The 11,908-nt window shown below is 45.5% G+C and overlaps 1 protein-coding gene across 1 annotated transcript; it reads right to left on the bottom strand.

Moving 5' to 3' along the window:
* Positions 1-6,104: 6,104 nt before the first annotated feature.
* On the bottom strand, positions 6,105-10,023 carry LOC306782308 (uncharacterized protein C18orf19 homolog A-like). The gene is made up of 4 exons (XM_079275612.1): positions 9,909-10,023; positions 7,573-8,056; positions 7,289-7,400; positions 6,105-7,052 (listed from the first exon to the last, which is right to left on the bottom strand). Exons 2-4 carry the CDS (start codon positions 7,992-7,994, stop codon positions 6,738-6,740), a joined length of 849 nt encoding a protein of 282 aa, XP_079131738.1. The 5' UTR covers positions 7,995-8,056; positions 9,909-10,023; the 3' UTR covers positions 6,105-6,737.
* Positions 10,024-11,908: the final 1,885 nt, after the last annotated feature.

The raw sequence follows: 11,908 nt of genomic DNA, 5'->3' as shown, positions 1-11,908 counted from the left end.
CGATAGTGTTCCCTTCAGAAGCTTTGCAATGCAGCAAGGAACAAAGAGTGTTTTCTTACAGACTTTATAAAACTAATAAATCCAACAATGAATGTCTTCTGTCATTACTTATCATGTCCGAGCAGAAAGCATGCTTGCCCTGCTGATTACCGGCAAGATGGCGCCCATGAGGCATCTTCTTCTCCTTTGGAGTTTTTCGGCAGCCGTCATCCGTTACATTACACTGCTGCCACCTAGTGGAACTAGTCCGTTATTGGGCCATCTCAGAGGCTTTTTTTCCTAGACCAGGGCCTCGTAAGAAGCGGCCTCGTTGGAGCCATTTTATTCCTTCTTCTTTACGAACAGAAGGTTGTGGTATTTTTTATAAATACTTGTTGTCACATATATGTTATGGGAAGCTGTACATGGGGGGACTTAGGACCCAGGGGAATGGGGGCGAAGCAGGGTAACCTGGGAAGGGGTCTGGACTGTGGGGGTAACGTTAATGTACCGGAGCAGCTTGGAATAAAGAGTTGAGTTAAGAGCAGTTTGTTCTCACGTTTATTTCTAAACACGACATGGTGTCAGAAGTGCTGTTAAACTAACTCGGAAATGAAAGACTGTTCCAAGGGAAGGACGAAGATCGGTGAGCAGGCTCAATGAGTGACACCGACGAGGAGCAGACCGGGGACGGAGCTAACGTTAGCGCTAGCAGAATGGCTAGCACACAAGGCGCTACGTTTAGCATACAGCCGCCGGAGCCCTTTGACTTTTCCAAGCCGCATGAGTGGACAAAATGGATCCGTAGATTCGAAAGGTTCCGCCAAGCAAGCAACCTAACAGCAAGCTCTGAAGAGAACCAGGTGAATACTTTGATATATTGTATGGGAGACGAAGCTGACGATGTCATAAGAGGCTTGAAGCTCAGTGACGCAGACCAGCGCCATTATGCGAACGTAAGGGATGGTTTTCAGTCGTTCTTTGTGGTGAAAAAGAATATCGTTTATGAACGTGCGCGTTTTAATATGCGCAAACAAGAAGCACACGAGACTGTTGATGCATTTGTCACTGCCCTGTATGCATTAGCCGAGCACTGCAATTATGGGATGTTGCATGACGAGTTTATCAGAGACCGGATTGTGGTAGGGCTGGCGGACACGCGGCTCTCAGAACGCATGCAAATGGAAAAAGATCTAGACCTGGAAAAAGCCATTAACATGGCAAGACAATCAGAAGAAATCAAGAAGCAGCAAAACACACTGAGGAGTGATGCCAGTGGTGTGAAGCAGATGGATATCTGCTCGGTTGACAGAGTGTTTAAAGGCAGACAGCTAAAGGAAAAGCCTAAATTCGGCAAATTCAAAAGTCATGTCACAACGTCACACAGCTCTCAGAGTGCAAGTCCAAAGAGCTCCCAGTGTTACAGATGTGGTGGTGTGCCCCACCCTAAACACGAGTGCCCTGCTAAGGATGCAGAGTGCCATTCCTGTGGAAAAAAAGGTCACTACCAGCGTGTGTGCCTTGCAGGTAAAGCCGTGCTTGGTATTGAGGAAGAGGAGGAGAGTTTCTTTCTTGGCTCTGTGACATCTGATGCTGATCCATGGACAGTTGATATAGACGTTATGGACAAAATTTTCACTTTCAAACTTGACACCGGAGCGGATGTCACTGTTGTGTCACAGTCTGTTTTTAACAGCATTTTTTCCAATGCACAGCAGCCTGTCCTCCAGAAGGCAGAGAAGCCTTTGCTTGGTCCAGGACGGATTCCTCTACATGTGTTGGGGTTCATCAGACTGCTGCTGAGGGTAGGAGACAAGCTAACCATCGCAAAGGTCTATGTGGTCAAAAACTTGAGCATGCCGTTGCTCGGGTTGCCAGCCATTATGGCCCTTGGGTTACTCATGCGTGTCGACAGCATAGACATGGCGACCCTCAAGTTAAGCTACCCCAAGCTGTGCAGTGGCCTAGGTGAGATACAACAACCATATGCCATCAAGCTTAAACAGGGGGCCGTGCCATTTTCTTTGAAAACCCCCAGGAGAATTCCACTGCCGTTGGTGAGGAAAGTCAAAGAGGAGCTCCAGCGCATGGAAAGTCTGGGCGTCATCAGCCGTGTGGAAGGGCCTACCGATTGGTGCGCTGGCATAGTGGTTGTGCCCAAGAAAGATAGTGAAAAGGTGCGTTTGTGTGTAGACCTGACCGGTTTGAATGAGTATGTGTGTCGGGAAAAGTACATTCTGCCGTCAGTGGAACAGAGCCTTGGTACGCTTGCCGGAGCGAAAATATTCAGCAAACTGGATGCCAACATGGGGTTTTGGCAGGTTCCACTTGCTGAGGGATCAGCCAAGTACACAACATTTATTACACCCTTTGGGCGGTTTCACTTTAACCGTCTTCCATTTGGCATTGCCTCAGCACCTGAGCATTTCCAGTGCATGATAGCTGAGGTCACAGAGGGGCTAGAAGGCTTGGTCTGCCACATCGATGATATATTGGTGTGGGGGCGGGATCAAGAAGAGCATGACGCTCGGCTCCATGCTGTGCTACAAAGACTGGAAAAGGCAGGCATCACCCTGAATGTGGACAAGTGCGAACTTTCGAAGAGCAAGTTGGTCTTCTTGGGTCACATCATCACAGCCACAGGCATCCGCCCTGATCCAAGGAAAACAGAGGCCATCATGGAGATGAAGGCGCCCACAAATGTCAGTGAGTTGAGGAGTTTCCTTGGGATGGTCAATCAGCTGGGAAAGTTCATTCCTCACTTGGCCGACAAAGACAAGGCACTTCGCGACCTTCTTTCGAAGAAAAATTGCTGGGTCTGGGATGTGGACCAGGCCACGGCATTTGAAACGCTGAAAAGAGCACTTTCTTCTGCTCCTGTGCTGGGCATGTATGACCCGAACAGAGACACTAAAGTATCAGCGGATGCATCATCGTATGGCTTGGGAGGTGTTCTTCTCCAGAGGTGGGAGGAGGAATGGAAGCCTGTTGCATATGCATCGCGGTCGCTTACTCCAACAGAACAGCGATACGCACAGGTGGAAAAGGAGGCTCTGGGTCTCACATGGGCCTGTGAACGGTTCCGTGATTTCCTGATAGGCAAACGTTTCTGCCTGGAGACTGACCATAAACCTCTTGTCAACCTGCTGGGATCACAAGCACTGGATCTTCTTCCGCCGAGAATCCAGCGCTTCAGGATGAGGCTGATGCGCTACACATACTCCATCGAGCATGTGCCTGGAAAGTCACTTTGGACAGCAGACACACTGTCACGCTCGCCTGTGAAATCATGGAAAATCTGAGAGGGCAGCTGAGAGCTGACAGTGTCTGCTCATGTGTCATGTCGCTGTGCACAGAAGGATGGCCCGTACACGCAAGACAGGAACCTGTGCTAAAAAGCTACTGGCAAGAGCGAGCTACATTCACAGTGAAAGATGGCTTACTGCTGAAGGACACACGGCTTGTAATACCTTCAGTGATGCGGAATGATGTGCTAGCCAAAATACACGAAGGACATCAAGGAGTGGTGAAGTGCAAGGAGCGTGCTCGCCAGTCTGTGTGGTGGCCTGGACTCAGCCAGCAAGTGAACGAAATGGTGCTCAACTGCAGGACATGCATAAAGGAGCGACAAAATCACAGGGAGCCACTCATGTCATCAGAACGCCCTGAAAGACCATGGCAAAAGTTGGGGGCGGACCTGTTTGTTCTGGGAGGCAAATCTTATCTCCTTGTCGTTGATTATTTCTCAAGGTATGTAGAGATTGCACCATTGTCTCACACCAGGGCCACCGATGTCGTTGACCCTTTGAAATCAATCTTTGCCCGCCATGGCATTCCAGAGGTCCTGATGTCGGATAACGGACCACAGTTTTCTGGGCAAGCCTTCACTTCCTTTGCAGCTTTGTATGGGTTTAGGCATGTTACCAGCAGCCCAAGGTTTCCGCAGAGTAATGGGGAGGCTGAACGAGCAGTTCAGACCGTGAAGAATCTACTGAAAAAGGCAGGAGACCCCTACTTGGCTCTGCTGGCCTATAGAGACACACCACTTCAGAGTGGTTATAGCCCAGCTCAGCTACTCATGGGGAGACGTCTTCGCACCACAGTGCCAACTCTTCCTTCTCAGCTGGGGCCTGCACTGCCTGACAGCATCACGTTTGCTTCGAAGGAGAAGGAGAAGGGGATATCAGATGCTGAGAACTACAATAGGCGCCACCGTGTCAAAACTCTCAGTGTTTTGTCACCAGGAGAACAGGTTTGGGTAACTGATGCAAAGTTATCTGGAACTGTGCTTAGGCACCACTCCACTCCAAGGTCCTACTTAGTGGATCTACCCCAGGGGGTGGTGAGACGCAACCGCCAGCACCTGATACCTCTACACACATTGGCACGAGACAGAGGTTCTCCATCACAGCAACAAACTCTAGAGACTACTCCTGAGCAGACTCCTGTGTCACCTGCTGTGATACCCCAAGTCACACCTGCAGAGACTCCTACACTCAGATCTAGGTCTGGGAGAGCCATTGTTAAACCTCGTAGGCTTAACCTGTGAACTTGTAAATAAAAGAAGAAAAGTTATGTGGTTGTTACGGGTTACTGGATAGAAAAGAAATCCAGCATATGTTTATTTCCTAAAAGTGTAGTTTGAGCACATGTGAAATATAAAGAATTGTAAATGCCTAAGTACGTTTGGTTGAATAATCACAGAGGCTATGTTAACAATGTTCTGTCAGGATTTAGATAGGAACAGACCTTCCAACAAAAGAGGCAGAATAATCCTCTAAGGTCTGAGGAGACAAAGGCAGTCTACCCTTTGCTCTCTGGAAAGAGGAGATGTGGTATTTGTTATAAATACTTGTTGTCACATAGATGTTATGGGAAGCTGTACATGGGGGGACTTAGGACCCAGGGGAATGGGGGCGAAGCAGGGTAACCTGGGAAGGGGTCTGGACTGTGGGGGTAACGTTAATGTACCGGAGCAGCTTGGAATAAAGAGTTGAGTTAAGAGCAGTTTGTTCTCACGTTTATTTCTAAACACGACAAAGGTGAAGGCAGAAAGAGAAGTGATGTTGCAATGAGAAAAACAAAACAGTCGAATGCTTTTTAAAATTTCTGTGAACCCCATTTCCCATCACTTCTCTTTCTGCCCCACACCTCCGAACAGAACATGACCGTGTACACTGTGCTGTTTGTTACTCATGGCACTGCCATGGGTCCCACTATCATTCTGGTCTACTTTACCTGTTCCCTCCTCTGACATCAAGGTGTCTCTATCTGTGCTCCCAGTACTGTGAGATCATGTTGTGTTTACCTCTATGTCTCTTTTTAACAGCTTCCGTTGCACATTTTTTGCTGCTCAAAAATGCCAACATGTGCTGGGACCCGTGAGAAAGCAATCTCACTGCTCCATACTCATTTGAGAGCTAACAGGGTTTCATTGACTAAGTCAGGTCAACTCTGGGATGTACCAGACCAGATACTCTGGATTGCCGATGAGTCAGTGCTGCTGGATTCTTCTGTGATAATTAAAAGTTGCTCTCTGTACCTATGATCTATGTGGCAATAATATTCATTCATTAGGTCTACTTTTTCATTCTGGCTTAAAGGAATGCCAGATCAACTTCCAGGGTTCCAGCAGCCACACTGGTACAGAAGGCCACAATACTGCAGCGCAGCTCTCTGGACAACTACCCCTTTTGAGCGACTGTGGCTCAGTGGTAGAGCAGGGTCGTCCTTCAATCAAAAGATCGGCGGCTCGACCCCCGGCTCCGCTAGTCCATGTCTACTCCTTGGGCAAGCCACTCAAGAACCTCAGGTTGCTGACAATGTGTGAATGTTGTATGAATGTTAGATAGGCCTGATGGGCAGGTGGCACCTTGCATGCTAGCCCCTGTCATCAGTGTATGACGACATGTAGTGTTAAAGAGCTTTGATTGGTCAGAAAACTAGTAAAGCGCTACATATGTACAGTACATTTACCCTTTTTTCCTTAAACAAAGTGAGAGTGCAAGAAGAAAAGAAAGAGACAACTTTAACAATTATCAGTGCCAATTTGAACTAAATCCAAGCAATAGGTGAGAAATATAAACTAGATTAAGTCGGTGACTTTGCTTAACGGCAGTAACTGCCCTGACAAAAGACAACTGGCGTACAATTGATGTTAACTTAACTTAACACTTCAGTCATACCTTTAATGTACCAAAGATTAGCCACCATGAGCTTCTGGTGACATCAGACCAGGTGAGGCAGCAGGAAAACCTCGTAGTGTATGCAGCTGAGAGTTGAACAAGACTGACCATAGGTAATGATTTTAACGGTTTTATTTTGAAGTGGAACAATCTGTTACTTATGCTGTCTAAAGTTATAAGTCTAACTCTTTGAAGCAGACCTCTTATTTTCCTCATGTGTTTATGTAAAGAGCAATAAGAACACAGCTTCTCTTGTTGTTTTAATGACCCAGATCACGTGAGCCTGTGTAAATCCAGTCTGAGATGACTGAGCCAGAGTGTGGCGCAGCCAGGAGTCTGCTAAGCTGCCGTCTAGTCTACACTTACTGTGCATCGTGTTTGGACAATTAGGGACTGCATTTGACACAGAAAAGAGACAACAGTGGACAACTGAGATGTGTGAAACTTTAGGACCAGTCTCTCTTCTTTCAGAAAAGTCTTACAAGTGCTGTTACTTGGCCCAAACCTACGGATTACTCGTTGAGATCGAAATAGAATCATCTACTCAGAGGCCCCACCAGCAAAGGGGATGCGCTACTCGTTTTTCTTCCGAAAAAAGGCTTTCCCTTCTGTGACTCTGTCTTTGGTTTCCTGCAGTTTCTCAGATAGCTTGTCCTTAGTCGTCTCCATTTTCTCAGAGAAGAGTTCTTTAGTTTCCTCCATTCTCTCTGAAAATCTGTCCTTCGTCTCCTCGATCTTTCCCGTCAGTTTCTCCTTTGTCTCCTCCATTTTGTCCTGGATGTATTCTTTGACCGGCGGCGGTGTGGACATGTAGCCGTGCTTGCGGAGATACTGAACAGAGAGTGACGTGCCGCCTAGGGTCGCCGCGTATCTAGCAGGGGTTGCAATCTGTAGGGAAACAAAGAAAAACACACTTGCTGGTCAGCAGAGCACAATGCCAGAATCCATCACTCATAAATAGCTGGTTGGATACATGCACACTGACCGAGGAAACGAGACGCATGTTGATCTTAATTAGGCAAGTGTGAATGTTTTATTAAAACAATGCTTTGATGCTGATCAATTAATCAAAATGTTTGATGTTCACTTCAATACAAAACACAGAGGATCCTGGATTAAATGACCTTGTACATGGCGTATGCAGTCAGAGCGTAGCCACTCGAAGTGTTTGTCAAAAGGCTGACGAGTGACTCTGGTAGACCAATCCGCTCCAGGAAGGACACTACATTCACACCTCTGAGAGGACGACAAACGGAGGGAGTTAGTATCCAGAGTTAAGATTGTGCAGCACATAAAATACAGTCTGTCATTCTTCCAAAAAAAGACTTTAAATTAATCTACTTCAGGAACAAATGTTAATGTTGATCTATGTTGGACAGCCATGAACTCAGAACACAACAAGACTCACTTCATGGCAGCGTAATAGAAGGTTCCAAACCAGACTGAGGACGTCATGAGATGTACAGGGATCATCACCTTCCCATACTGTTTGAAGGTCCTCTTAAACCTCTGGACCAAACCGATGGACTTGTCCTGCAGGGGGTCCACCTCCACTGCATCAGACCCAGCCTCCTCTTTCTGGACCTCCTGTGTTTGAGGTGTGGAGCCGGACTGGGGCTCCTCCTGCAGTGCCTGGTGTTTTGGCTGATGTGCCGCCTTGCTGGAGGCTGTGGTCGACAGCCAGCGCCGGCCTGCGGGCGCTGGCGGTGATAGGCGGCGGACACAACAGCAGAACGCTGCTGGTGGTGGTTCGGGGACGGCGACGCCCACCAGTAATGGCCGTGCTGCTGCCAAACGCTGCAGAGTCCCGTGATTTAGGATGCGCTGCATTATCACCCCCCCCCCCCTCTGCTCCTCCCCGCCTCTCTGCTGCTGTGACGTTTAGCCACAGACTGTGGGATGAGACAGACATTTCATCAACTCAAAATCTAGGCAGTGACATTACATCCTTGTTTAGTGCGGCAGCTGACAATCATTTTAATTATCAATCAATCTCCCAATTGCTGCATTGAGTAATCGGTTACTCATTGAGTTGGTATCATGTAAGAAAGTATTAAAAGTGCATTACAGGTTCTAGACTCCAATGCAACGGTGTGCTTTGGCCCACTGAGCTTTGCTCAAAAACATTAAAAAGTACAATTTATAGGTTTTAATCAACGAAGACAAAAAAACCAGCAAATATTGAATTGAGAAGCCTGATAATTTTGCCTAAAAACATGATTTGAATGATTGCCGATTGATTTTCTGTCAAAAGACTAACCGATTACCTGACTGATCCTATTAGCTCTACGATCTTCCTGAATTCACTCTGACTGAGAACTATCGACAAGACCAAATGGGCATTTTTCTGCAATGACGAGTCTGAATCATAAACATGTCTCTGGAAAAACAAAGGCTAAATCCTGCACATGAAGAGTTTCTCATATTTCAGGTCAAGGACACCAAATCTGACATGAAAGTCTCCCCGAGGCACCCAAACATACTACTGAAATGCACCGTTTCATTAAACTGTCTTTGATCAACACCTAACTGTGATCTTCCCTGCACAACATGGATATATTGCAGTTAATCTATGTTGATTGTTCTTGCTGAAAAATGTACATCAAAAGCTCTTGATCAGCCTTTAAAATACATGTGAAATGCCTGCTGTCCATTCTGTGTGTCTGCATAACAGCGATAACTGCCTGACACACTGAGCAGTGTATGACCTCATTGCCAAACTACGGAGTGCCGATATGTTGACACTCCAAGAGCAAGTTTATTTTATGCTTAATACTACAATTCATATGCCTGTTCGTTTGGATTAAAAGCATATTGTTCATAAATGTTATTATACAGTAAAGCTAGCTCCTCTGATAAAGTACTGAAACCACCAAGCCAACTCTTATCTTTTACAATTCACTGAGCTAACCAAACATGACCTACATTTCTGTCATGCGTTATCTATAGCGTGATCTCGTTTACATTCATTGATAACACAGGCTATGAAACAGATGACAGGTCCCTGAACATACCTTGAGTTATGCTTGCACAATCATGAATGCAGCTCCTGAAGCCAAACAAACGAGTGGGTGGGTGAGTTTCATAAACTAACGTTGAGTTCAAGAATGCGAGTCTCAAAAACGTAAGGCTAACTCAGATTACGTTTCAAAAAGGTAACGTTTGCGAGGATACGCCTTTACTAAACAAGAAGGCAAGGTTTCCTGTTGCAAAACTTCTGGTGAACATACTAGCGGCTAACGTTAGCCACAATACTGCCAGCTGTGCGACAGCCCCACAATAAGACCGGAAGTCGTTAATGGTATCTTCACAATAAAAGTACTCAAATAGACTGTAGGATAAAACGACGGTAGGAATTTGTCTTGCCTTATTTTAAAAGTTCCGACCGGAAGTCTATAGCTAAACCGATGCTAGCTTTCCACGTGCATCTATTTCAGTTGACATTGGACAGTTGTTTTTTGGAGGACAATGAGGAAGAAGCTTTTAGGTATTAGTTTGCTGGGGAACTCAGCAGAGGAAGGCGAATTAAAGCGGCGTTTATCGTATTGACGCAGACAGTGTTTATTCTTTAGACACTGATTGGCAGGCGGCCTTGTTAAGGCTTTGGCTTCTGACGCCCGACGTTAGCTAGTTAACATTAGCTGTAAGCTAGCAGCACTGCTAACCCTCACAGGCAGGAACACAAGTTGTCACTATACAAGTATAACATATCGAAGCAAGGGATAGAAAGCGGACTACACTTACGTTGAATGTTACGTGAAGGGTTCAAGTCAAAACCGTACCGCTTTATGCTGAGGGCCATACGAATGTGCCCTGGTTATGTGTCGTTCAAGGATCACATTTAACGCTGCTGCAGTATGTAACCCCAACTGCGCACAGAACCATGGGAAATGTAGTTCACTGTGGTCCGACTGTGAAACGCAGCTAAGACGTGCAAGAAATCCATTTCCCAAGCTGCCTAGCGCAAGGTCAACTTCTTGGGTTTCTTTTCAGTGTGCCGTTAGCGACCTTCAACTTTGGATGCATAACGTTAACTATTTAGACACACACGTTTTAATATGTTTGGTTTTAACTGTTAAATACAATTGTCAGTTTCACTCAATGACACAAAAGAAGGCTAAACCTATAATGCCCGCAGTCTGGCTCCAATGTTTACATCAATTAGTGGTTAGATAATTTAACCCCAAACGTGTGTGCATTAACACCATAAACCCATTCCCGCCACTGTGAGGAAAAAAATAAACATCATGCAAGTCATTATATTAAGATACTATCTCAACATGTCGACTTAGCATCTCATAATAATGAGATAATATCGTATAACTTCGACTTACTATCTCATAATTTCGATTTGGCATCTCAAAATAATGAGATACTATCTCATAATTTTGACTTAGTATCTGATATCTCTACTGTAAAAATCTTATTCAAATTCATAAATAAAAAAACAAATAATTGAAGTAATGTTTGTTGGTTGTTTATTGTTACATTTTGAGTTGCCCTAGGCTACATGTGTCATAAAAGCTTTGTTTGATGTATAAATCAGGGGAGAAACCCTGATGAGTTTTCATTTTCACCCTGAAACCTTTGCAATTGTATTATACATATTACCATCGGTATTAATATCACACTGTAATTTTCATTATGATCTTTCTTTGAAATACAGGACCAACCTGTAAAAGGTCAAAAGACTGTTATATGCCACTGCCATTTCGTTGACCAAACTTACACCCAGTTAAAAAAATCTAAATTGGCCAATCTATTTTTAAACATATTATATTTGTTTGTTTTTGCTGTCCAAGGAAATTAAATGAAAAACACCTGAGCATTTATCTCAACGACATTTTGCGGGTTTAAAACACATCAGCAAAGAAATGCTCTGAACATTAAAACACAGGAAAGAGAAAATATAATATAACATAAAAGAAAATAGTCAATATCATGAGTCCAGCCACTGCAACGGGGTATGCGGTTCCCAACCTTTATGGGGCTCAGAATTTCTTGCAGCCAGCTGAGGAAATGAAAATAGTAGGGCTGGGCAAGTTAACGCGTCTATATAGCGTTAACTCATTCATTAATTAACACCGACAATGATTTTATCGCACGTTAACGCAGTTTTTTTAAATGTATTATTAAGCGGACATTGTTAACACAAGAACCGGGCAGCGAGCGGTGAACAGCTTCATCTCACCTTCGACGGTCAGGTCATCCCCCTCGCCTCCACAGTCACGAATCTGGGGGTTAAGTTTGACCCACACCTGTCCTTTAATGACCATATAAAACACCTGTGCAAAACCTCGTTTTATCATCTCAAAAACATCTCCAAACTCCGCCCCACTTTAACCCTGTCAGATGCAGAGAAGCTCGTCCACGCCTTTATATCCTCAAGACTGGACTACTGCAACGCACTATTCACTGGGATCACTGCCAAGAACATCCAGAAGCTGCAATACATCCAAAACAGCGCTGCCAGGATCCTGATGAGAGTCCGGAAGTATGAGCACATAACACCCATTCTGCACTCCCTACACAGGCTCCCTGTCTCATTCCGGATTGACTACAAAGTCCTACTACTCACACATAAATGCATAAATGGACATGCACCTCCCTACCTACAAGATCTCATCACTCCCCAAATCTCCACCCGCACCCTCAGATCATCAAGCAGCTCGCTCCTCCGGGCCCCCAGCACCAAGCTCCGCACCATGGGCGACCGGGCCTTTGGCTCGGCAGCTCCACGCCTG

The sequence above is a fragment of the Melanostigma gelatinosum genome (assembly GCF_949748355.1).
Source record: "Melanostigma gelatinosum genome assembly, chromosome: 9".
In the NCBI taxonomy this organism is placed as follows: domain Eukaryota; kingdom Metazoa; phylum Chordata; class Actinopteri; order Perciformes; family Zoarcidae; genus Melanostigma; species Melanostigma gelatinosum.
This window is presented reverse-complemented; position numbering and strand designations above follow the sequence as displayed.